This window comes from Heliangelus exortis, chromosome 1, assembly GCF_036169615.1.
Source record: "Heliangelus exortis chromosome 1, bHelExo1.hap1, whole genome shotgun sequence".
Lineage (NCBI taxonomy): Eukaryota > Metazoa > Chordata > Aves > Apodiformes > Trochilidae > Heliangelus > Heliangelus exortis.
Window position 1 is genome coordinate 196733451 of NC_092422.1, and position 26357 is coordinate 196759807.

Sequence of the window (26357 nt, forward strand, 5' to 3'; positions counted from 1 at the left end):
CTTCCATCCCTCATCCCTGTGGATACGGGAGGGGCCTTACGGATGCATTGGAGCATGGGGGGGGTCCAGGCTGGTTGTGTGGAGCCCTGGGGGAGGACACACTGGATGAGGTTGGAGGTCCCAGCTTTCCTCTTGTAGCCCGGGTTGCAGGTGTAGCGCAGGAGGGTGTTGAGCTGAGTGGTGTTGCCCACCTGGATGTGGGCGTTGGGCACCTCCTTGGGGTGGCTGCATCCTGCTGGAGGGGAAAAAAAAAAAAAACCACAAAAAATTATGAAGGGAATAAAGAGGTGAAGATCATCCCAGGGAGATGAGGAACATGGAGATCCAGCTCGCTGGGCTGAAGGACAAACCCGGGGGACACGTCCTACCAGGGGGTGGGAATGGGGGATTTGGTGCTGTCCCAAAACTCAGAGAGCTTCATCCAGGCTGTAAAAAGTCAGTGGTGAGGTGGCTGGGGCTGCCCACAGGGGATGGAGAAGGAGAAAGCTCCAATTCCACCACCTTTGCAGGAGCTCTGTTGGTCAACAAAGACTTTTTGCAGAATTTCCCCTCCCTGCAGTCACCAGCCTGGTCCCACATCACCATTCCCCCCCCCCTTTTTTTTTTTTTTTTTTTTTTTGTAATTCTTGCTTTCCATGAAAAAGTCCAAGTGGTGCTTGAGTCCTCCAACCACTTCCCAGGTTTTTTTCCCCACCAGAGGTGGCTAAAATCTTCAGCACGAGGTGGTGATGGGGGATGAGTTAAAGCTCTTCTGAAGCCCAGGAGGCCTCTCTGCTTCCTTCCTGGTCTTGCCTTGAGGTTGGTGTTGCAAATGAGTGTCAGAATTCCACTTTTTTTTCCAGTGCAATGGAGAAAGTTCCTTGGTTGCCCCCAGGGTTGTTCCTGCACCCAGATCCTTCCTGATCCCTCAGCTCCTGCCCTCCCCACCTGAGATGCTGTGGGGAGCTGATGCTGCAGCACAGGGATGCTCAGGGGGATAAAGCAACATCCAAGCAGCTGGAGAAATCCACAGGATGGAGCAAAAGGCACGTTGAGGATGGGATGGAACAATCCATGGATGGGATGGGATGGATGGGCAGGTTGGAGGGATCATAGAATCATGGAATGATTTGGGTTGGAAGGGACCTCTCAAGGTCACCCAGTCCAACCCCTGCAGTCAGCAGGGACACCCCCAACCAGATCAGGGTGCTCAGAGCCTCCTCAAGCCTTGGAAATCCCCAGGGATGAGGCCTCAACCACCTCCCTGGGCACCCTGGTTTTGTTCCACCCCCCTCAAGGTAAAGAACTTGTTCCTAACACCCACTCTAAACCTATTTTTCTGTAATTTAAAACCACTGCCCCTTGTCCTATCACCACAGTTGGATGCATGGATGGGAGGTATGGACAGGATGGAGCAATCCATGGATGGGATGTGTTGGGGGATTTGGGGGTGGGGGTGTCCCAGAAGCTCAAGGTGAGCCCTCAGTGTGTGCTGACAGCCCAGAAACCAAGCAGGTCCTGGGCTGCATCCAAAGAAGCAGAGACAGAAAGTCAAGGGAGGGGATTCTCCCCTCTGCTCTGCTCTGCTGAGACCCCACCTGGAGCTCTGTGTCCAGTTGTGGAGTCCCCAAGAGCAGAAGGACACAGAGCTCCTGGAAGGTGTCCAGAGCAGAGCCACTCAAATGCTCAGAGGGCTGAGCACCTCCCTGGGAAGCCAGGCTGAGGGATTGGGGTTGTTCAGCCTGGAGAAGAGGAGGCTCCCAGGTGAGCTCAGAGCAACCTTCCAATATCTGAAGGGGCTCCAAGAAAGCTGGGGGAGGGCTTTGGACACGGGGGGGTAGGGAGAGGAGAAGGGAAATGGGTTAAAACTTGGAGAGAAAGGGGAGATTGAGGTTGGAGATGGGGAGGAAATTCTGGAATTTGAGGGTGGGGAGAGCCTGGCCCAGGTTGTCCAAGGAAGTTGTGGCTGCCCCATCCCTGGCAGTGTCTCAGGTCAGGTTGGATGGGGCTTGGAGCCCCCTGGGCTGGTGGGAGGTGTCCCTGCCCATGCAGGGGTTGGGACTGGATGAGCTTTGAGGTCCCTTCCAACCCAAACCATTCCAGGATTCTGTGAAATTCCCAAAGCTCTTCAGGAGAAGCCTGAAGGGAACAGACACTGTGCTCATTAAAGTGCTGCTGGAAGATGAGGCTGCTTTAAAGAAAAGGGTTCAGGGAGACCTCAGAGCACCTTCCAGTGCCTGAAGGGGCTCCAGGAAAGCTGGGGAGGGACTTGGGACAAGGGCCTGGAGGGATGGGACCCTGCGAGGGGGAAGGGTTTCCAGCTGGGAGAGGGGAGATGGAGAGGAGATCTTGGGCAGGGAGGGAGGGAGGGAGGGAGAAATTGTTTGGGGTGAGGGTGCTGAGCTTTAGAACCAGGTTGCCCAGGAAAAGAGTCTCTGCCCCATCCCTGGCAGTGTTCAAAGCCAGGTTGGATGGGGCTTGGAGCAATCTGGGAGGGAGGTGTCCCTGCCCATGGCAGGGGGGTTGGAATGAGCTGAGCTTTCAGTTCTCTTCCAACCCAAACCAGTCCAGGATTCCAGGACAATCCAAGAGCAATGCTGCTCGCTGTGTGTGGAGGCACCTGGAAAAAAAATCCAAATACAGACCTGACAAAAAAAAAAAAAAAAAGCAAAAAACGAAGAAAAGAATGGAGGGTTTTTTCCTTACCCAGGAAGAAATTCCATCCACAGCTTGGTGAGGGTGAAATGATGGGTGAAAAAAAAAAGAGGCAGGGATGAGGGAGGAGGGAACCAAATAAGAGAAAAACAGAAAGCATCAGAGCAAAAATAAAAGTGGAAGGAAAGAGGAGAAATCCCAGGGGATGGTGATGGGCAACAGGGGAGGAGTGATCAGAACCACCCAGATCCAGAACAGAAATGAGTAAATATGGAGGAGTCATCAGAAACAGCAAAGTCCAGAGAATAAATAAATAGATAAAAAATAATTTTAAAAAAATTTTAAAAATTTAAAATAAATAAACAAATAAAAATAAATTAACAAGTAAAATAAACAAGTAAAAATAAATTAAAAAATTGAAAATAATAATTAATAAACGTATAAATAATTAAATATAAATTAACTAAAAAGAGACAAACAAGAATTAAGTTTAAAAATAGATAATAATTTTTAAAAATAAACCAAAAATAAACTGAAATATAAAATAAATAAATAAATAAATAAAAAAACATAAAATAAAGATGTGATCAAATAAAGAAATAATGAAAATAAGTAAAAGTTTAATAAATAAATAATTAAATAAAGAAAATAATTTTTAAAATAAATAAAATTTAAAAATAAAAAAATTAAATAGAAATCATTAAAATCAATAGGGACAAAAAAAAAAAAAAAAAACAAAAAACCCACCACTAAATCACATCCTGAGCCACTCTTCAGCCTCTGCCAGCCGGGCCGGGCCGGGCGTGGTGCCGGTTCCGACCCACGGGAGGGCAGCAGCTCCTCAGCCCCCCCGGGACGGTTCCCTTCCCATCCCCGCGGGTTCCTCCTCTTCCCAAACCCCAAATCCCAACCCCAAACCCCAACCCGAACCCCAACCCCCAACGCGCTGCCCGCGGCACCGCCGCTCCCCGAGCTCCATCGGAACCGGGAGGTTCTGAGGCTGCTCCGAGCTCTGCTCCTCCCCCATTCCCGCTCCTCTGCCTCCCGACCCCTTCCCCATTCCCGCGGTTTTTCCCAATTCAGCAGCTCCTGGGGGGTTCGGGGGGGTTCGGGGGCTGCCGGCTGCTCCTCGCTGGGACTGAGGGACATTTGTCCAGAAGGTGGGAAAGTGACACGAGGTGGCATCCCAGGTTTGGTGACATCCCAGGCTTGGTGACATCCCAGGTTTGGTGACATTCCTGGATTGGTGACATTCCTGGATTGGTGACATCCCAGGTTTGGTGACATTCCTGGATTGGTGACATTCCTGGTCTGATGTGACATCCCAGGTCTGGTGACATTCCTGGTCTGATCTAACATTCCTGTTTTGGTGACATTCCAGGTTTGGTGGCATTCCTGATGTGATGACTTTTCCGGTCTGATTTGACATTCCTGGATTGGTGACACTCCTGGATTGGTGACACTCCTGTTCTGATGGGACATGCCAGGTTTGGTGACATTCCTGGGTTGGTGACCTTCCTGATCTGACGTGACATTCCTGGTTTGGTAGCATTCCTGCTCTGTCTGATGTGACATTCCCGTTTTGGTGCCATTCCTGCTCTCATCTGACATTCCTGTTTTGGTGACATTCCTGGATTGGTGGCATTCCTGTTCTGATCTGATATTCTTGAGTTGGTGGCATTCCAGGTTTGGTGACATTCCTGGCTTGGTGCCATTTGTGGTTTGGTGCCATTCCTGTTCTGATCTGACATTCCAGGTTTGGTGACATTCCCATTTTGGTGGCATTCCAGGTTTGGTGACATTCCTGGATTGGTGGCATTTCTGTTCTGATCTGACATTCCTGTTTTGGTGGCATTCCAGGTTTGGTGACATTCCTGTTTTGGTGACATTCCTGTTTTAGTGACATTCTGGATTGGTGACATTCCTGGATTATTGACATTCCTGGATTGGTGACATTCCCATTTTGGTGCCATTCCCATTTTGGTGACATTCCTGGATTGGTGACATTCCCGTTTTGGTGGCCATTCCTGGATTGGTGCCATTCCTGGTTTGGTGCCATTCCCATTTTGGTGACATTCCCATTTTGGTGACATTCCTGGTTTGGTGCCATTCCTGTTTTGGTGCCATTCCTGGTTTGGTGACCACAGTCCGTGGAGCCCCCTTGTGTTGCAGCTCCTGTGGGTCCATCTCACAGACCCCACAAATCCCCCCTGGGTGCAGGTGGGGACATTGGGGACAGGGGGGGGCACCCAGGGGGGTGCAAAGGGAACGGAAGGACGGAGTGTGGGCACCCCAGGGAACAGCCCGGGAACCCCAGGAATGGGGTGGGCACCCCAAAAAGTATCCCGGGCACCCTGGGGATGGGATGGGCACCCTAAGGAGTATCCTGGGAACCCCAGGGATGGGATGAGCACCCCAAGGAGCATCCTGGGTGTCCCTGGAAATGAGGTGACACCCCAAGGAGCAGCCCGGGCACCCCAGGGATGGGATGAGCACCCCAAGGAGTATCCTGGGCACCCCCAGAAATGGGGTGGGCACCCTAAGAAGTATCCCGGGCACCCCAGGGTTGGGAAGAGCACCCCAAGGAGTATCCTGGGCACCCCTGGAAATGGGGTGGGCACCCTAAGAAGTATCCCAGGCACCCCAGGGATGGGATGAGCACCCCAAGGAGTATCCTGGGTGTCCCCTGGAAATGGGGTGGGCACCCCAAAGAGTATCCCGGGCACCCCAGGGATGGGATGAGCACCCCAAGGAGCATCTTGGGTGTCCCTGGAAATGGGGTGACACCCCAAGGAGAAGCCCAGGCACCCCAGGGGAGGGATGAGCACCCCAAGGAGTACCCTGGGCACCCCTGGAAGTGGGGTGGGCATCCCAAAGAGTATCCCAGGCACCCCAGGGATGGGAAGAGCACCCCAAGGAGTATCCTGGGCACCCCAGGGATGGGAAGAGCACCCCAAGGAGTATCCTTGGCACCCCTGGAAATGGGGTGACACCCCAAGGAGCAGCCCGGGCACCCCAGGGGAGGGATGAGCACCCCAAGGAGTATCCTTGGCACCCTGGGGATGGGGGTGGGCACCCTAAGGAGTATCCTGGGCACCCTGGGGATACTCTGGGGGTGCAATATTGGGGTGGGGGTGTTATACCGGGGGATGGGATGGGTGGACACCCTAAGGAGGATCCTGAGGACCCCAGGGATATAAACCCAAGGAGAACCTCGGGCAAACTGGGAATAGGGTGGGCATCCCAAAGAGTATCCTGGGCACCCCAGGGATGGGATGAGCACCCCAAGGAGTATCCTGGGCACCCCAGGGATGGGGTGGATACCCCAAAGAGTATCCTTTGCACCTTGGAGATGGGGTGGACACCCTAAGGAGCAGCCTGGGCACCTGAGGTCCAGTGGGGACACCCTAAGGAGTATCCTGAGCATCCTGGGGGTGGGGTGGACACCCTAAGGAGTATCCTGGGCACCCCGAGGTGCAGTGTGGACACCCTAAGGAATAACCCTGGCACCCTAGAGATGGGGTGGACACCCCAAGGAGCAGGCCTGGGCACCCCAGGGGAGGGATGAGCACCCCAAGGAGTATCCCAGGCACCTGGGGATGGGGTGGGCACCCTAAGGAGTATCCCAGGCACTCCCAGGTGCAGTGTGGACACCTTAAGGAGTATCCCGGGCACCCTGGAGATGGGGTGGACACCCCGAGGAGGATCCCGGGCACCCCAGGGATGGGATGAGCACCCCAAGGAGTATCCTTGGCACCCCGGGGATGGAGTGGACACCCCGAGGAGGATCCCGGGCACCCTGGAAATGGGATGGACACCCTAAGGAGTATCCTGGGCACTCCCAGGTGCAGTGTGGGCACCCCAAGGAGGATCCCGGGCACCTGGAAATGGGATGGACACCCTAAGGAGTATCCCGGGCACCCTGTGGATGCGATGGAGACCCCAAGGAGTATCCCGGACACCCCGGGGAGGTTTCGGGGGACGGCGGCCGCGGTTCGGGGTGCCGAAAGGCTCGGTTCTTACCGGTGTCGGCGGCGGCCCGGGGCAGCGGAACGGAGACGGTACCGAAGAGCAGGAGCAGCAGCCGCCACGCCATGGACCGGGGGCCGGGGCTGGAGCCGGGGGAGGGGGCTCAGGGCTCCCGGGGGGGCTCCGCGGAGTGGCCCCGCCGCCCCCCGCCGCTGCCCGCTCCGCAGCCCTCCCCCTGCCTTTCGGTTTCGCTTTCGGAACCGGGGAGCGGGGGGGGAAGGGGGGGAACGGAACGGGGAGGGGTGGGGTGGGACCGCCCTGCCGGGATGGGGGGGTCGGGGTGGGAACGCGGGGAATGGGGGGGGATCCATCCCACCCACCCCCACCATCCCCACCGTGGGGAGGGGGGCGGTACGCGAGGGGGAGTGGGATACCCCGGGGGGGGGGGGAATATCGGGGTGGCGGGTGTAATAGTGGGGGATGGGATGGGATGGGATGGGATGGGATGGGATGGGATGGGATGGGGGGATATATGGGGGGGGAGCAGTGCAGATGGGGAGAGGAGAAATAGAGGGGTGGGGGGCGGATACCTGGGGGGATGCAATAATGAGATGGGGGATACTCGGGGGGGGGGGGGGATATCGGGGGGGGGGTGTAATAGCGGGGGATGGGATGGGGTGGAATGGGATGGGATGGGATGGGGGGATGATACACGGGGGGGGACGGGGGGGAGGAGAAATAGAGGGGTGGGGGGCGGATACCTGGGGGGATGAAATAACGAGATGGGGGATACTCGGGGGGGGATATCGGGGTGGGGGTGTAATAGCGGGGGATGGGATGGGATGGGATGGGATGGGGGGATACACGGGTGTGGACGAGGGGAGGAGAAATAGAGGGGTGGGGGGCGGATACCTGGAGGGATGCAATAACGAGATGGGGGATACTCGGGGGGGGGGATATCGGGGGTGGGGGTGTAATAGCGGGGGGATGGGATGGGGGGATATATGGGGGGGGATGCAATGCAGAGGGGGGGAGGAGAAATAACGGGGTGGAGGGGTGGGGGGATGCATTATGGAGTGGGGGGATACTCCGGGGGGGGGGCGGAATATCGGGGTGGGGGTGTAATAGCGGGGGATGGGACGGGGAATACCTGGGGGGGTTGAAATAGGGAGGGGGGGAGGGTAATAGCGGGGTGGGGGGCGGATGCCTGGGGGGATGCAATACAGAGGGGGGGGATTGGATGCTCCTGGGGGGTTGAAATATCGGGGTGGGGGTGTAATACTGAGGGAGTGGGTGAGGGGGTGCAATATGGAAGGGGGGGGGAGGAACTAGCGGGGAGGGGGGTGGATACTTGGGGGGATGCAATAGTGAGATGAGGGGGTTGCAATATCGGGGGGGGGGGTTGCAACTCCAGGGGATTGCAATATCGGGGTGGGGGTGTAATACAGGGGATAGGATGGGGGATACCTGGGGGGGGGTGTGGAATATGGGGGGGGAGGGTAATAGTGTGTGGGGGGGGAGGTTGGATACCTGGAGGATGCAATAATGAGGTGGGGGATACTCTGGGGGGGTGTGCAATATCGGGGTGGGGATGTAATACTGGGGGAAGAAGGGGGCGCTGAGATAACTGATGGGGGGGGGATGATACAATAGTGGGGGGATGCAGTACTGGGGATGCAATCATTGGGGGGGTGCAATAGTGGGGGGGATGCAATAGTGGGGGGGGATGCAATAATGGGGGGGTGCAATAATGGGGGGATGCAATAGTGGGGGGGATGCAATAATGGGGGGGTGCAATAATGGGGGGGGATGCAATAATGGGGGGGGTGCAATAGTTGGGGGGGATGCAATAATGGGGGGGGTGCAATACTGCGGGGATGCAATAATGGGGGGTGCAATAGTGGGGGGATGCAATAATGGGGGGGATGCAATAATGGGGGGGTGCAATAGTGGGGGGGATGGAATAGTGGGGGGGGATGGAATAGGGGGGATGCAATAATGGGGGGGGGTGCAATAGTGGGGGGATGCAATAATGGGGGGGATGCAATAGTGGGGGGGTGCAATAGTGAGGGGATGCAATAGTGGGGGGGTGCAATAGTGGGAGGGGATGGAATAGTTGGGGGGATGGAATGGAAAGGGGGGGATGCAATAATGGGGGGGTGCAATAGGGGGAGATGCAATAATGGGGGGGATGGAATAGTGGGGGGGATGCAGTACTGGGGGGGATGCAATAATGGGGGGGGTGCAATAATGGGGAGATGCAATAATGGAGGAATGCAATAGTGGGGGGTGCAATAATGGGGGGGGATGCAACAGTGGGGGGATGCAGTACTGGGGGGGGTGCAATAGCAGGGGGGATGCAATAGTGGGGGGGGGATGGAATAGTGGGGGGGGGGATGCAACCCTGGGTGTCCAGGGTGGTGCAATAGCAGGGGAAGCAAGGGGCAGGGGGGTGCAGATATCTGGGAGGGGTGCAGTACTGAGGGAGCTGGGGGGGGGAAGGTTGCAATCCTGGGGGCAGGAGGAGGGGGTGAGATACTAGAGGTAGGAGGGGGTGATGTGAATGTGCAGGATGTTGATTCAGGAGGATGAGATGTGACCTTGCCCTGTGCAACTCCAAGGTTTAGGGGAGCAGGAAAAAAGAGACCCACAGTTCCTGTACCCTAAGGAAGGCTCCAGTGGGGGTCCTGTTGTGCATGGGGGTTGGGCTCTGCTCCCAGGCAGCTCTCAGCAAGACAAGAGGGCACAAGAGGTCTCAAGTTGTGCCAGGGGAGGTTTAGGTTGGACATGAGAAAGAATTTCTTTCTGGAGAGGGTGCTCAGCCATTGGAATGGGCTGCCCAGGGAAGGGGTGGATTCTCCATCCCTGGAGGTTTTTAAGAAGGGGCTGAACGTGGCACTGAGTGCTCTGGGGTGGTTGTGGATTAAAGGTTGGAGTTGATGCTCTCAGAGGTCATTTCCAAGCTGGATAATTCTGGGATTCTGTCTCCCACAATTTTCCCTGGGGAGGAAGGGAAATCACTCTCCACAACTCCCTGAAAGGAGGTTGGAGCCAGGGGGGGGTTGGGCTCTTTTCCCAGGCAACTCTCAGCAAGACAAGAGGGCACAAGAGGCCTCAAGTTGTGCCAGGGGAGGTTTAGGTTGGACATTAGAAAGAATTTCTTTCTGGAGAGGGTGCTCAGCCATTGGAATGGGCTGCCCAGGGAAGGGGTGGATTCTCCATCCCTGGAGATATTTCCAAAGAGCCTGGATGTGGCACTCAGTGCCATGGGCTGGGAACTGCAGTGGGAGTGGATCAAGGGTTGGACTTGATGAGCTCTGAGGTCCCTTCCAACCCAGCCAGTTCTAGGATTCTAGGATTCTATGAATAATCCCTGGGACAGGCAGAGGCACCTGAAAGCACTGAGAAACATGGCCTGGGAGGGCAAGCACCAGCAGCTCACATTGCTTCCCCATTTCCAGATCCAGAATGGGTTGGGTTGGAAGAGACCTTCAGGATCAGCTCATTCCAAAGCCCTTCCATGGGCAGGGACACCTCCCACCAGCCCAGGGGGCTCCAAGCTCCATCCAACCTGACCTGAGACACTGCCAGGGATGGGGCAGCCCCAGATTTTGCTTTTCTGATCATAAGATCCCATCTGCTGGCAGCTGATCCTCCAGAGACTTCATCACCACAAACCTCATCCTCAGGTTCTTCTGAAGGGCCATTTGGGGGCTCAGCCAATTCTAGGATTCTATGATTCTGTGTGTGGAATCCAAGGTTAAGGAGAGGGAAAACTGAGGCAGACTGCTGACTTCATCCAGCAACCACCAGATGGGGGTCAAAAAGACCCCCAGAGATGAAGCAAAGGGCCTTCAAAATGCTTTGAAGACAAATCTCTGCCAAGAGCTACTAAACATAACCCAGCCTATTCCTAGAATAGTCATGAATACATATTAGAACACTTATGAATAGGTATTGAAGTGTGGAATATAAAGCAAAAGGTTAAACTTTAGTGTGTGAGTGGGGCAGAGACTCCCCAGGAACCCAGAGCTGTTTGTCTTTAGTCACCTGAATAAAACTAAATCTCATTTGTTGCTACCAGAGACTCAGTCATTTATCACAGGCAGGGACACCTCCCACCAGCTGCTCTTGATGCTGTCTCCCTGTTGTGTTTTCTTGAAGGAGACCCAAGTTTTCCACCCCAAAACCCCACCCACGAGCACCCGGACACACCAAGTGCTGAGACGACCCAAAAAGGTGAGGAAGGGGCAAATGCAGCCCATGGGGGGTGGGGTTGGGGTTGTGGTGACCGTGGGGACATCAAAACCACAACCAGGGTGGTGTGGGAAGCAAACTCTGAGCAACCTGGTCCTGTGGGAGAGGTCCCTGGCTGCCCCTCCTCCTGTAAATTCCATCAATCAATTCATCAGGTGAGAGAATGGGTTGGGTTGGGAGGGACCTCAAAGCTCAGCTCATTCCAAACCCTTTCCATGGGCAGGGACACCTCCCACCAGCCCAGGGGGCTCCAAGCCCCATCCAACCTGACCTGAGACACTGCCAGGGATGGGGCAGCCACAGCTTCTGGGGGCAACCTGGGCACCCAGGGGCTCAGCACCCTCACCCCAAACAATTTCTCCCTCCCTCCCTGCCCAAGAAACAGAATCCTGGAATGGTTTGGGTTGTAAGAGAACTGAAAGCTCAGCTCATTCCAACCCCCCTGCCATGGGCAGGGACACCTCCCTCCCAGATTGCTCCAAGCCCCATCCAACCTGGCTTTGAACACTGCCAGGGATGGGGCAGAGACTCTTTTCCTGGGCAACCTGGTTCTAAAGCTCAGCACCCTCACCCCAAACAATTTCTCCCTCCCTCCCTCCCTCCCTCCCTCCCTGCCCAAGATCTCCTCTCCATCTCCCCTCTCCCAGCTGGAAACCCTTCCCCCTCGGAGGGTCCCATCCCTCCAGGCCCTTGTCCCAAGTCCCTCCCCAGCTTTCCTGGAGCCCCTTCAGGCACTGGAAGGTGCTCTAAGGTCTCCCCATGGGATCCTTCTCTTCTCCAGCCTCAACACCCCCAACTCTCTCAGCCTGGCTCCAGAGCAGAGCTGCTCCAGCCCTCCCAGCAGCTCCAGGGCCTCCTCTGCACTGGCTCCAACAGCTCCGTGTCCTTCTGCTGCTGGGGACCCCAGAGCTGGACACAGCTTTACCCCAGGGGGGGCTCCCCAGAGCCCAGCAGAGGGGGACAATCCCCTCCCTGGCCCTGCTGCTCACACTGCTGGGGATGCAGCCCAGGACATGGGGGGTTTGATGCCTCTCTTGAGCTTCTCCTCACCCCACACCCCCATAATGATGATGATGATGATGATTATTATTATTATCATCTCAGACTCTTCTAAGACTCTTTTAACAGCTCTTCTAAGCGAGACCTCTCTGAGAAAAGAGTGAAACCTTGAGAAGAAGGAGGACCCACACAAAGATCCCAGCCAGAAACATTCAGGGCCACAGAGGTGAAAATGCTGAACCAGAGCAGTGAAGGGAGAGCCCAGCCTGGCAGGGGTTGGTGTTGGGGAGTTTAATCTCACTCACAATCTTTAATCTGTGTACTCTGGTTGGGCTGGGACTGGTTGGGCTCACGTGATGAGCAACCAGCAGGTTAGAGTTCACAACCAGCTTACACAAGGTGTAACTTGGGTTAATGACACTGGGATTTGGGAAAGAAAATGCAGCCCGTGAAGACTTTTCCCTTCTTCTCCAGCCATTCCTTCAAAATTCCTGGAAAACTCATTTGTGGCATCGCTGGTGCTGGGGGAGGAGTTTTGGGACCCTCCTGAAGCTCAACTTGGAGAAGGAGAACCCTGTGGGAGTTTGTATTGACCAAACTGGAGAATTATGGTGGCCCAAACCTGGACATTTTTTACAAAAATCAGAGCTATTGCCTCACCCTTGTCTTGGGGAACTTTTTGGACCCTGCCTCCCAACACACAGCATCAAAGGATCCTTCCCACCTTGTCCTAAATGCACCAAGATAAGGATGGGACCCTTCAGCATTCCTCGAGGTGAGATGTGGGAATAACCAAGAGTTGAGCTTCCCATGGGGCTTGGAACAACCTGGAATAGAGAAAGGGGTCCTTGACCATGCAGGAAAGTTGGGACCAGATGGTTTTAAAAGACCCTTCCAACCCAACCCATTCTCTGGTTCTAGGATCTGACATCTTCTCCAAGGGCTTCACCACCCTCTATCCAAGGTAAAAAATTAAAGAGTTGTCTGTTTTTAATTGAGAAACCATTTTTGGGCTGATCTCTCTCCCATCATCTTACCTTAGGCTGCTTTTTGGGGAAGTTGAGGAGTTCTGCTTGTTTCTCTTTGGCTGTAGGATATCTCTTCTTCCAAGTAACCAACAATAGGATGAGAGGAAATGGGTTTCAGTTGTGCCAGGGGGGTTTAGGTTGGATATTAGGGACAATTTCTTTACTGAAAGAGTGGTGAGGCTTTGGGATGGGCTGCCCAGGAGGTGGTGGAGTCTCCATCCCTGGAGGTGTTCAAGCATCCTTCAGATGTGGTGCTTCAGGAGATGCTCAGAGGTTGTGGGAGTTGGATTGTGGTTGGGCTGGATGATCCTGAAGGTCTTTTCCAGCCTTAATGATTCCATGATCCCACATGGAAGGGCTGTGTTATGAATTATAGCTCTTTAACTGGAGATTTTTTTTTTTAGTGGAAAAAGCTGGATTCTAGGCTGGGATTGGAGAACACTCCAGCTTTCTGGAAGAGAAGCAAACTACTTGTTTCAAGATGTTGGCACCAGGGATGAGGAGAAATCTTCTTTCTGGACAAAAATGTTCCTTTGGGCTCACTTTCCAGTTAAGAATAATTGAAACAATGCTTTATCCATCAAAAGACCCAACAGTTCATCTGCTTTTGGTTTTTTTGGGGGGGATGTAGGCAAGAATCCTGTCATCTCTTAGCAGCTCTGACAGATGTTCCTGGAGAAGGAGAGAGGAGGAGAAGGAGAGGGAGAGGGAGAGGGAGGAGGAGGAGGAGGAGGAGGAGGAGGAGGAGGAGGAGGAGGAGGAGGAGGAGGAGGAGGAGGAGGAGGAGGAGGAGGAGGAGGAGGAGGAGGAGGAGGGGGAGGAGGGAGGGGGGGGAGAAGAAGGAGAAGGAGAAGGAGAGGGAAAGGGAGAGGGAGAAGGAGAAGGAGAAGAAGGAGGGGAGGAGGAGGAGGAGGAGGAGGAGGAGGAGGAGGAGGAGGAGGAGGAGGAGGAGGAGGAAATGAGGAGGAGGAGGAAAGGAGGAGGAGGAGGAAAGGAGGAGGAGAATATCCAGTGCTGAGCATCTGCAGGCAAGGCCATTTTCTGATGCAAGCTGAAGCCCACCACACTCACACTTGCTCTAGATTGTACCTGTTGATTCACATTGAAAAAACCCCATTATTTTGATTTAACTTAGCAGAATGGGTTGACAAGGAGTGGGTTTTTTGCCCAGAACCCCCCAGTGATGGGTCTGAGTCCCTGCTGTGCTTGTGGCTTCTCTCTGGAGAGGCCCCTGCCTTGCTGAAAGCTGTTCCTGAGCTTGATGGAGAAACTGGTCCATGCTGGAGTTCCTGGAATTGTGACTTTGCTGCAAGGAATTCAGCAGGAACTGGATGAGAGGCAAGCTGGGGTGTGCACAGCCCAGGGGATCCCCACTGGGATTTTTTGGGGGGAAATTCAGCTCCTTTTCCTTTTGGAATGATGAAACCACAAAAGGGGTCTTTGTGCCTTTGGGGTTTCTCTGGGTTTCCTGATTTTGGGGAATTTCAGTTCTGGGTTTGTAGGGTGATGGGTGAGAAGCATTGCAGCCTTTTCCCAAAGAGGAGAATTTTGTCACAAGCCTTTATTTCATGCTTGGAGGTCCTAGGAGGCAGGAGTTACTTATACCAAGAAAAAAATAACAACTGTGGTCACTGTTGGAACACAAGGCTGCAAAATTTCCAGCTGGAGGCCAGGATTGCAAACAACATCCCCAGAGGGCTTTTCAGAAAGCAAAATGAATTCTGCTCACATTTTTCCTTCCTCTGAAGATGGAGGATGGAAAATCCCCACAGCTCCTTCTGCCCTCACTTTCTAGAAGCACCTGAACATCCACCACCTTGGGGTTTATTTCCTTTTTCCTTTCCCCCCCCCCCCCCCCCCCGGGGTAAAAATAATTGGGCAGAAAGTCATTTACACCTGGGTTGGTGTCCCTGCCCATGCAGGGGGGGTGGAAATGGGTGATCTTGAAGGTCCAACCCAAACCATTCCATGATTCTGTGATTTTATGATTCTGTGATTTTATGATTCTGTGATTCTATGATTCTGTGATTTTATGATTCTGTGATTCTATGATTCTGTGATTTTATGATTCTGTGATTCTATGAACCCCTTGCCACTGTAGGGAAGTAGGTAGAGAAAATTAAAGTTAAGCCCAGGAGGAAAGGATGGGTAGGGGGGGGAAGGTGTTTCAAGATTTACTTTTTATTTCTCGTTAATCTACTCTGACTTGATTGATAATAAATTATATATATATATAGGCAGCAGGTGCCAGGACTTGCCGGGTGATGGGCCCGGACGGTGCTCGCCCCGCCTGGGCCCAGTTGGGGCTGGCCCAGATGCGCATGCCCGGGATCGGCAGGGTGTGGTTCCTGAGCAGGTCCCAGAACCAGGCGGATCGAAGTTAGTTCTCTGATACTAATCAGAACCAGCACCAGCTCGATTGACTCTGCTCGCGAACCGAGCTCGCGCCCACGGCGAGATTCGCCTCACGCAACATCTGGTGGAGAATGCGAGCAACAATTTCGGCCTAAACCGTCTCCCCGAGCGTTTCGTCCAAAAGTGACCCTTCTCCACAGACCGTTCGATACCCTGAAAGATTCGGGTAAGAGAAACCTTTTCTTCTCTTTCTTTGACATCGACATCAGTAAAACCGATGATGGGATCCTATGCCAGCAAACCCACCGGCACCGCCGTTGCCGAGCAGATTGTAGCCCAGGCGGAAAGGCGGGAACCCCCCCGCTACCTGGGTCCTGAGACCGCCTGGGACCTCTGGGGGAGGTGTATAATCTGCTGGCAAGTCTCCGCTATAAGGAGACCAACGGCGACATTATTGGTGTGGACAACACCTGGCGGGTCGTTTGCAATCTATTAGCTCTTATGAAAGCCGAAATAGAAGTGGCAATTGTCACCGCCGCAGCCCCATTACGAAAGACCGAGGCGTTTCCCCCGAAGGAAATGCCCACTGCGACCCCCTCGGCACCACCCTTCGAGGGGGAGGAGGCCGAGAGAACGCCAGCCGTGACCCCCTCGGCGCCACCCCTGGAGGAAGGAAAAAATGAGCAGAGTCAGTCGAGCTAGTGCTGGTTCGGATTAGTATCAGTGAACTAACTTCAATCCGCCTGGTTCTGGGACCTGCTGGAACCACACCCTGCCGAACCCGGGCATGTGCATCTGGGCCAGCCCCAACTGGGCCCAGGCGGGGCGAGCACCGTCTGGGCCCATCGCCCGGCAAGTCTTGGCACCTACTGCCTACATATATATATTATTTTTAAACTATTTTTTCCCCAAGTGAAGTCCTTTTTGCCTGTGACATTAAGTGGTGAGTGATCTCCCTGCCCTGATTTCCACTCCTGAGCCTTCATTGCTGTAAAAAGGGGAGTACAAAGATCAAGCCACTCGGTCTCATCCTGTGGCAGATCCCAAATCTCTGCTCTCAAATATTAAGATTTTAGAAACACCTCAGTAGACCTCAAGGAGGTTCTTTTTTCCCTCCCTTCCTCCCATACCAGGCTATTTATCAGGGTACCACCACCTCTCAGCTTCACTCAGCAGTACATCCCACCAGGACAAGGACTTTGAGCACCCTGGGCTGTCCCTGCCCTTGGAGAGGGGTTGGAATTGGATGAGCTTTAAGGTCCATTCCAACCCAAACCATTCCATACTATGACAGTAGTAAAATTAAGACATAGAATCACAGAAAAAGTTGGGTTGGAAGGGACCTCTCAAGGTCACCCAGTCCAAACCCCTCCAGTCAGGTCAGGATGCTCAGAGCTTCCTCAGATATTCCTTGAATATTTCCAGGGATGAGGCCTCAACCACCTCCTTGGCCAACCTGGTCCATTTTTCCACTATTTTCATCATCTTCTCTCCACAAGGAGCCCCACTTCTTGTCCATGTTTATGCTGCTTGGAAGAGAAAACCAAACAACTCTGACTGCAAAATTCTCATCCAAACAGAGACCACTGGAATTTTTTTTTTTTTTTTTTTTTTTTTTTTTGCCTACAGAAGACTCCATGCAGTGACCTGGAAACAAGCAGAGTGTCAGGAGATTTGGACAAATTAATCATTACTCAAATTAATCACACTCCAAGAGTAATTCAAGCTCCCTTCAGGCTGAAGGGATGCAGCTTGTTCTGCTTTTGGATTGTGTGGAAAAGCAGGATCAGCACCACTGAGTCTGATTCCTCTGCATTCATTGAGGAGACTGAAAACCAAGCCCTTAGGTACCAGTACCTTGGGTACTCAGTACCAGCACCTTAGAACCTTGGTACTAAGGGAGAGCTGAGGGGTGGGGGGCAAGAGGAAGGGGCCAATCTCTTTTTGGGGGTGCCCAGGGAGAGGATGAGGAAGAATGGGTTGAAGGGAGAACATGGATCTGGACAGGCTGCAGAGCCTGGGGAACCTCCTGAAGTTCAGGAAGGCCCAAGTGTGGAGTTCTGCATCTGGGGAGGAATAACCCCAACCCCCAGTACAGAGCTGGGGGTGTCCTGCTGGACCTCAGGAAGGCTTTTGACACTGTCTCCCATAACATCCTCATGAGCAAGCTCAGGGAATGTGGGATAAGAGGATGGACAGTGAGATGGATTAAGAACAAGGTGCACGTTGCCCAGAGAGGGGTGCAGAGCCCAGCTGGAGACCTGGAATTACTCCAGGGACCAGTGCTGGGTCCAACATCTTTATCAGGGACCCTGATGAAGGGACAGTTCTTCTCAGCAAGATGATTATTTAGAAAACTGGGAGGTCTGGCTGATTGACCTGAAGGCTGTGCAACCATTCAGCAAGATTTGGACAGACTGGAGAGCTGGGCCCAGAAGGACCTCATGAGGTTCAACAAGAACAGGGGAAGAGTCCTGAAATGCACCAGTACAGGTCCTGAGGTGACCTGCTGGGAAGCAGCTCCATGGAGAAAGTCATTGGAGTCCTGGGGGACAGGGAATTATTGCCAGCTTCAGCTGAGGTGACTTCCTTTTAATTTCCTTTTCCTTTTCTTTTTCCTTTTGCTCTTTTTTTTCCTCTTCCTCTCCTTTTTTCCTTTTCCTTTTTCCTTTTCTTTTTTCATTTTCTTTTCCTTTTCCTCTTCTTTTTTCCTTTTCCTTTTCCCTTTTCCTTTTCTCATTTTCCTTTCCCCCTTTCCTTTTCCTTTTCTCCCTTCCCCTTTTTCTTTCCCTTTCCCTTTTCTTTTTCACCTCCTGTGTTTGTGTAGAAATAGAACCCCCAGTACAGAGCTGGGAATGTCCTGCTGGGAAGCAGCTCCATGGAGTCCTGGGGGACAGGGAATTCTCCAGGGGTCAGCAATGTGCCCTCTTGTCCTCCTCCTCCTCCTCCTCCTCCTCCTCCTCCTCCTTCTCCTCCTCCTCCTCCTCCTCCTCTGCTCTGCTCTGCCCTGGGGAGACCAGAGCTGGAATCCTGGCTCCAGTTTGGGGCTCCCCAGTTGAGGAGAGACTGGGATCTACTGGAGAGAGGCCAAGGGAGAGGTGGGAGGGTGAGGAAGGGACTTGAGCATCTGTGCTGGGAAGAAAGAGTGAGAGGCCTGGGGCTGTTGAGGCTGGAGAAGAGAAGGCTGAGAGGGGATCTGCTGAATGTCCATCAAGAGCTGAGGGGTGGGGGGCAAGAGGAAGGGGCCAATCTCTTTTTGGGGGTGGCCAGGGAGAGGCCAAGGAAGAATGGGTTGAAGGGAGAAGAGAGGAAGTTCCAGCTCAGCATGAGCAGGAGAAACTTGTTGAGGGTGAGGCTGAGGGAGCCCTGGCCCAGGCTGCCCAGAGAGGTTGTGGAGTCTCCTTCTCTGGAGCCTTTCCAAACCCCCCTGGATGTGTTCCTGTGTGGGCTGCCCTGGGGGATCCTGCTGGGGCAGGGGGGTTGCACTGGGGCATCTCCAGAGCTCCCTTCCCACCCCTGGCACTCTGTTCTATAATTCTAAGGGTCTGGAGCAGAAGAAGAAGGTTCTGGAGAACTTCTGAGGGGGTTGGAGCCTGGAGATTTGGTCTCTGCTCCCAAGTAACAAAAAACAGAATGAGAGGAAATGGCCTCAGGTTGCTCCTGGGGAGGTTTAGATTGGAGCTTGGGAACAATTTCTTCTTGGAAAGGGTTGTGAGGGCCTGACCCAGGCTGCTCAGGGCAGTGGTGAAGTCACCATCCCTGGATATATATGATAGTTATATATTTTTATATGAACAAAGACATTCTATATATTTATATTTTTAATATATATACTTAGCATGGATAGATAACTGGGTTTTTTCCCTGGTCCTGTTACAAACCATTGTTTACTTTCTGTCCCAGGGTACTTTGTGACTTGTTTTTTGGTTTTTTTTCAGCAGCCTTGAAGTCCTTTGCAGCCATCTCAGACCCCAGCAGCAAAACTTCAGGGATTTTCCCAGTGAGCCTGTGCCAAAACCACTCGTCTCAGAGCAATTAGCCTCATAAACAACTTTTTTCCATTGAAAATGAAACCCAAACAGGATGCCTGAGTCTGAGAGGCATTTGGGAAGATGTGGCTTTGACCTCTGTCTGCACTTCCATCCACTCCACACAGTGCCATGTTCTGGTTTTGCCAATTTTAATTAATTTTGGGAGCAGATATCCTGGCACTGAGGGTGCAGACACCACAGAGATGTGTGAGGAAGGCAAAGTTGGTGGCCTTAGGGCTTCTTGCCCCAATGCAAGGGTGGAGATTTCCCTTTCAGAAGGAGCCACAGGGAGAAGATGAGGGGTAATGGGTGCAAACTGCTCAGAAGAGGTAAAATTTCCACCATGAGGACAGCCAAACATTGGAATGGTCTCCCAAGTGGTGGATTCCCTCCTGTTAGACAGTTTTAATCTGTTTTAAGTCAGTTTTAAGTCTGTTTTAAGACAGTTTTAAGTCAGTTTTAAGTCAGTTTTAAGTCTGTTTTAAGACAGTTTTAAATCTCAGCACCTCACCAAGGTTCTGAGACATCTCAGAAAAATCAGTGTTACCCAGAAGGGTTGGACCAGGTGATCCTTGAGGTGCCTTCCTGTTCCATGATTCTGCTCCTGGAGATCTGAGGAAAATTCTTCACTGTGAGAACAGCTGGACTGTTTTAAGTCAGTTTTAAGTCAGTTTTAAGAGACTTTTAAGTCTCAGCACCTCACCAAGGTTCTGAGACATCTCAGAAAAATCAGTGTTACCCAGAAGGGTTGGACCAGGTGAGCCTTGAGGTCCCTTCCTGTTCCATGATTCTGCTCCTGGAGATCTGAAGAAAATTTTTCACTATGAGAAGAGCTGGACTGTTTTAAGTCAGTTTTAAGTCAGTTTTAAGAGACTTTTAAGTCTCAGCACCTCACCAAGTTTCTGAGGCATCCAAAAACAACCATGCTCCTCTTTGTGTCCAAAATTACTTTCTCTACTAATAAAACCTTTGGGCTCAAAATGTTCTGCATGTCAGTGGCCCACGCAGGGACCAGAGTTAAATAGAAATTAACTGTGCATTAAATGTGAATTAAGCTGTGCATTGCTACAGGGGGTCCTTAAAATATCCCTGAGGGAGGAAAGTCCCTTGTAAAGGTAAGGAGGCAGCATCTGAAGCAGGAGAAGTTGGGGATGTGATGAAATTAGGACTTTTTTCACAGCTGCATTAGTAAAATACTCAGAAAAGTCAAAGGTGGTCCCCTCTGGGATAAAGCTGTGTCCAGCTCTGGGGTCCCCAGCAGCAGAAGGACACGGAGCTGTTGGAGCCAGTGCAGAGGAGGCCCTGGAGCTGCTGGGAGGGCTGGAGCAGCTCTGCTCTGGAGCCAGGCTGAGAGAGTTTCTCCATTTGTTTTTATTTTCTCACAGAAAGCCCCGGCTGATCCACACATCCCCATTCCTCATACAAAAAGCTCTTTAGAGTCCCTCAAACAACTGCTGGGAGTTTCCAGTTTTAACCCATTCCCCTTGTCCTCCCACCAGCCCAGGGGGCTCCAAGCCCCATCCAACCTGACCTGAGACACTGCCAGGGATGGGGCAGCCACAGCAATCCTGGGAAATTTATCCCCAGGATAATCTGTGTCAGGGCTGTGCTTGGGTCACTTTTCTGTCATCTGGGTCCTTTCAGCCCTGTCCCCTTCTGCAGGGTCAGAACCCCCCAAGTGGCTCAGTTAAATCAGCTGATGGAAGGACTGAAGTTCTCCCATCTTTGGGCATCCTGATGGACACTGGATGCAAGGAGATCCAAATGCCCCTGGGTTGTGCAGCTCTGAAACACTCCCTGGAACAGCACTTGGGGCTTTTATATCTCAGCTGGAGATAGACCCCAAAACCATATTTTCATAGAATCATGGAATGGTTTGGGTTGGAAGGGACCTCAAAGCTCATCCAGTCCCAACCCCCTGCATGGGCAGGGACACCTCCCACCAGCCCAGGGGGCTCCAAGCCCCATCCAACCTGACCTGAGACACTGCCAGGGATGGGGCAGCCACAACTTCCTTGGACAACCTGGGCCAGGCTCTCCCCACCCTCAAATTCCAGAATTTCCTCCCCATCTCCAACCTCAATCTCCCCTTTCTCTCCAAGTTTTAACCCATTTCCCTTCTCCTCTCCCTACCCCCCCGTGTCCAAAGCCCTCCCCCAGCTTTCTTGGAGCCCCTTCAGATATTGGAAGGTTGCTCTGAGCTCACCTGGGAGCCTCCTCTTCTCCAGGCTGAACAACCCCAATCCCTCAGCCTGGCTTCCCAGGGAGGTGCTCAGCCCTCTGAGCATTTGAGTGGCTCTGCTCTGGACACCTTCCAGGAGCTCTGTGTCCTTCTGCTCTTGGGGACTCCACAACTGGACACAGAGCTCCAGGTGGGGTCTCAGCAGAGCAGAGCAGAGGGGAGAATCCCCTCCCTTGACTTTCTGTCTCTGCTTCTTTTGATGCAGCCCAGGACCTGCTTGGTTTCTGGGCTGTCAGCACACACTGAGGGCTCACCTGGAGCTTCTGGGATACCCCCACCCCCAAATCCTCCAACACATCCCATCCATGGATTGCTTCATCCTGTCCATCCTATCTCTTTCAGTAAGACCTTCTTGAGGCGTTAGTAACTCGCAACAGCTCCTTTTTGAGTTTTATTTCCCACAAATGAGGCAGGGAGGAGGGAGGCAGCAGCCTCCACCTGGGGGGCCAACAGCGAGGGGCTGCCATTGCTGCTGGTATGCCTCAAAAAATTGGGCAAAGGGGAGCTTATGTTTAAGTTTTTTTTAACAAGGGGCTCTGATAGTTAGTTAGATAGTTAGATAGTTAGATAATTAGATAATTAGATAGTTAGACAGTCAGTCAAGGCCAAGCACCCCCTCACAAAACGGCGGCGCGGCCCCTTTAAGACACCCGCCCCTTCAGCAGCGGGGCGAGGGGGGCGTTGCTTGGAGAGATGCGATGCTCTGATTGGTTAAAAGTTTGATCGACGGCTCCCCTGTCCAATCAGATGGCGGAATGTGAGGCGGGCTTTCCGGCGGGAGCTCCGGCGGCGCTGTAGTTCTCAGGGAGAGGAGGAGGTGGAAAAGAAGTGTGTGTGGGGGGACGGCGGTCTGGGTCAGCACCGTCGTCGAAATGATTAAGAAGTTTGACAAGAAGGACGAGGAGTCCGGTACGGGGCTGGAGGAGGAGGGGAGGGAGCCGTGAGGGGTGGGCATGGCGGGGTATCCCTGAGGGGAGTGAGGTTCAGGTGCCCAGAGCACGGCGCGGCCTATAGCGGCCGCTGAGGTGAGGGAGAAAGTAACAGTTCCTGAGGTAATTGCTGCTGAGAAAGGAGGTCTGGGCTCTGTCAGAAACGGCTGGAGGTGCCCGGTGTACAGGGGAAAAAAAAAGCACGTCACATTAGCAATAATAGTTAATGAAGCCGTGACAACGTTTTCATTCCACAGAATTGTCTGGAAGTTTTTAGCTTCAAGTTGTCTGTAGTAACTGATACTCTCAGCTGGGTTGAGTTTCGTCCCATTCTCAGCTTTCTTCCGCTTGGGGTGTGAAAACTGAAGAATAAATGAACTGAAAATGAGAAAGTGCGGCCGGAGGAAAAGGGTCAGAAGAGGCAGTGATGGGTTGGATGGATTTATGCGATAAGAGCGGCTCTGAGAGGTGGAATCACTGTGGCTGTGGGTTAGAGGACTGGTGTCTGTGTGCTGCTGGTAGGGAAGAGCCATCTCCAAGAAAATCTTTATTCAGCCCCATTCAGAAGTCTCAAAAGAGGATGCAGTTTGTCTTAGGAAGCTGAAGAGGAGCCAGCAGTGTGCCCAGGTGGCCAAGAAGGCCAATGGCATCCTGGGCTGGCTCAGGAACAGCGTGGCCAGCAGGTCCAGGGAAGGGATTCTGCCCCTGTGCTCAGCCCTGGGGAGGCCACAGCTTGAGTCCTGTGTCCAGTTCTGGGCCCCTCAGCTCAGGAAGGAGATTGAGGTGCTGGAGCAGGTCCAAAGGAGGCAACTGGGCTGGGGAAGGGATCCAGCACAGATCCTCTGAGGAGAGGCTGAGGGAGCTGGGGGTGTTGAGGCTGGAGAAGAGGAGGCTCAGGGGAGACCTCATCACTCTCTCCAACTCCCTGAAAGGAGGTTGGAGCCAGGGGGGGGTTGGGCTCTTTTCCCAGGCAACTCTCAGCGAGACAAGAGGGCACAAGAGGTCTCAAGTTGTGCCAGGGGAGGTTTAGGTTGGACATTAGAAAGAATTTCTTTCTGGAGAGGGTGCTCAGCCATTGGAATGGGCTGCCCAGGGAAGGAGTGGATTCTCCATCCCTGGAGATATTTCCAAAGAGCCTGGATGTGGCACTCAGTGCCATGGGCTGGGAACTGCAGTGGGAGTGGATCAAGGGTTGGACTTGATGAGCTCTGAGGTCCCTTCCAACCCAGCCAATTCTATGACTCTATGATTCTATGATTTAGTTTTCTTATTTTCTCTGAAACTGAAGCCTTTCCTCTGCTTTTGTGGTGGGTTGAACCTGGCTGGATGCCTGGTGCCCACCAAAGCTGCTCCATCACTCCCCTCCTCAGCTGGACAGGGGAGAGAAAATATAATTTTGTGGGCAGAAGTATTAGATATATAATAAGCAATATATAATATAAATAATAAGGAATATAATTAAGGACAGAGGGAAATCACTGGATAGTTACCATCATTGGCAAAACAGGTTCAGCTTGGGGAAATAAATTTATTGGCAATCACATTAGAATAGGGTAATGAGAAATAAAACCAGAATCTTAAAAACACCTTCCCCCTGCCCACATCCCTCCCCAGGCTTCCCTTTATTCCCTCTCTGTCTCCCTCCCCTGCCCTGCCCTGAAACAAGATGGGTTTGAGTTTTGTGTCGTGTTTTCCCCTCCCTGAAAGGTTTTGAAGGCTTTTGGCAGATTCCAGCTTGGGTTTTGCTTTCTGTAGGTACCTTCTCAGTGCCTGGCTCAGGGTGGTTGGAGGGCTGAGATAGCCCAGCATGAACAATTTGCAGCAGCCAGGTTGCTTTCTTGGAGTTTGCCAAGTGGTCTGTTATCCCTAAACTTCTTTTTCAGATCCTGATTTAGCAGCTCCAGCTGTGATGCCCTCCTTGCTTTCTGTGCCTGGAGTGATAAAAATAGGAGAGCTAGGAGATAAAAGAGAAAATATAATTTTAATGTAAAGGAGGTATTAAGGCATATTTATTCCTAAATCCTTTCTTCTTCCTTGCCCTCCAGCTGTGTTGGAAGTGACACCCTGCTTTTCTCTCCCCTGTAATTCCAAATATGAAAGTGAATTGCAAGTTGTTGATGGAGAGCATGAGTTACTCCCAAGAATGTCACTCTAGGCTTGGGGTGTTTTTGTAGGAGCTGTTCTTGCACGTTCAGGTTTGTTATTTTTGGGGGTGAATGATGCATTTCCTTGACTGAGAGCTCTCTTTTGTTCCTCAGGCAGTGGCTCAAATCCTTTCCAGAACTTGGAGAAGAGCTCTGTGCTTCAGGAGGTATGAAGAATGGGAGCATAATGCTGGTTAACTCCTCATTTTCTTACAGAAAGTGTTAGCAGCTTAAGGAGGTTTTTTGGGGTGCAGCTCTTGGCTAAACTCACAGATTTAACATAGTTAATCACAGAGTATGAACATAAAGTGCCCAGGAAGTTATTCTGTGAGGGATTTATGGATGGTAATCAGAGGATTTGTGGCTTCTGCCTTCCATGCACATCCAAAGAAGAGCAAGGGAGGTGGGGAAGGGTCTGGAGCACAGGTCTGCTGAGGAAGGGCTGAGGTCTTCAGGGGTGTTCAGCCTGGAGCAAAGGAGCTTGAGGGGAAACCTCACTCCCTGCAACTCCCTGAAAGGAGGCTGGAGCTACAGGGGTGTGGATTTGTACTCCCAAATAATAAACAACACAAGAAAATGGCCTCAAGTTGCCCTGGGGAGATTTAGATTGGAGATTGGGAGCAATTTCTCCCTGGAAAGGGTTGTCAGGGCCTGGCCCAGGCTGCCCGGGGCAGGGCTGGAGTCCCCATCATCCCTGGAGGGGTTTCAGAGCCTGGGGATGTGGGGATGAGGGACATGGGGTGGCCTTGGCAGGGCTGGGTGAATGTTGGACTGGGTGATGTTAAAGATTTTTTCCAACCCAAATGATTCTTTGTGCAGGTAGGGATCTCAGGGTGCTCTTTCTGAAGAGGTGACCTCTCCTTTCACCCTCCTGTGTAACATTTCTTTTCTCTTTGTGTACTTCCAAGTAGTCAGGTGAACAGGGGGGTTAAATAACCAGGAACTTTGGTGGGTGCAAGAGCATTAACCCAGAACTTTTAAATTCAATTTTGTGTTCTTACAGACTTGTGCTGAGCAGCATTTGGGCTCCAGATGGTGTGGAAGGAATTCATAGAATCCCAGACTGGTTTGGGTTGGAAGACACCTTAAAGATCATCTCTTTCCAACCTCCCTGCCATGAGCAGGGACACCTCCCCCTAGACCAGGTTTCTCCAGGCCCCTAAGAATTGAGTGATTCTGTTTTTATTTGAAAATATTTTTTCCTGGCTCCAGCTGATAAACCAAATCATTCTTTTTAGTTGAGCTTGATGCCCATCCAGCAACCCAAACACCCCTGAGGTTGGGACAGGAACGTGCTGGTTGGGACATGTTTGTAGAATGCAAAATAAAAAAAAAGGTAGAAGCTACTAGGTTGAAAATTATGAATAAATAATGAAATTGCTTTACATTTTCTGGTGAAAGAGGAATTATTGCTGTTGGTCAGACTGGATTTGTGGTGTTTGCAGGCTCGTATCTTCAATGAGACCCCTATAAACCCACGAAGATGCCTGCACATCCTTACCAAGATCCTTTACTTGCTGAACCAGGTAACTTTTCCCATTATTGGAGGATTCCTAACCTATTATTCCTGAAGAATGAGGCTAATTTCTCCTACCTTTTATCATGAAAGAAGTTTTAGACCTCTTCCTCTCAGATTTGGGAGGTGGCCTTTAAGGAGGTCAGAAACTGAGTGTTTATGCCACAGTATTGTGTTCTCCCCTCCAGCTTTTGTGAGTGCCACTTCTGTCACTGAAGCTTTTCAAACTTTTTTTTGTTTCTGTTGCTGGTTC

General features: G+C 52.3%; 2 protein-coding genes and 1 long non-coding RNA gene across 10 annotated transcripts in view; 2 read left to right on the forward strand and 1 right to left on the reverse strand.

The window, feature by feature from the left end:
* IL15RA (interleukin 15 receptor subunit alpha) overlaps positions 1-6847 on the reverse strand; it is a 13220-nt gene extending 6373 nt beyond the window's left edge. For 7 of the 8 annotated variants that reach the window (XM_071734270.1, XM_071734267.1, XM_071734266.1 and 4 more), the window contains exons 1-2: positions 6658-6847; positions 41-235 (exon numbers count right to left, since the gene is read on the reverse strand). In XM_071734270.1, the coding sequence (XP_071590371.1) occupies positions 41-235; positions 6658-6730 (268 nt within the window). In that variant the 5' untranslated portion in view covers positions 6731-6847. The remainder of the gene's footprint in view (positions 1-40; positions 236-6657) is intronic. The other variant, XM_071734269.1, reaches the window with a different exon arrangement.
* Positions 6848-10741: 3894 nt separating this feature from the next.
* Positions 10742-13517, forward strand: LOC139791700 (uncharacterized). The gene is made up of 3 exons (XR_011723992.1): positions 10742-10842; positions 11976-12134; positions 12334-13517. It is a non-coding gene; the product is annotated as an uncharacterized lncRNA (long non-coding RNA).
* Positions 13518-22304: 8787 nt separating this feature from the next.
* The window catches only part of COPG2 (COPI coat complex subunit gamma 2), a 36576-nt gene continuing 32523 nt past the window's right edge, over positions 22305-26357 (forward strand). Inside the window, exons 1-3 of the mRNA XM_071734250.1 lie at positions 22305-22424; positions 24703-24755; positions 26034-26114. Coding sequence (XP_071590351.1) covers positions 22388-22424; positions 24703-24755; positions 26034-26114 — 171 coding nt within the window. The 5' untranslated portion in view covers positions 22305-22387. The remainder of the gene's footprint in view (positions 22425-24702; positions 24756-26033; positions 26115-26357) is intronic.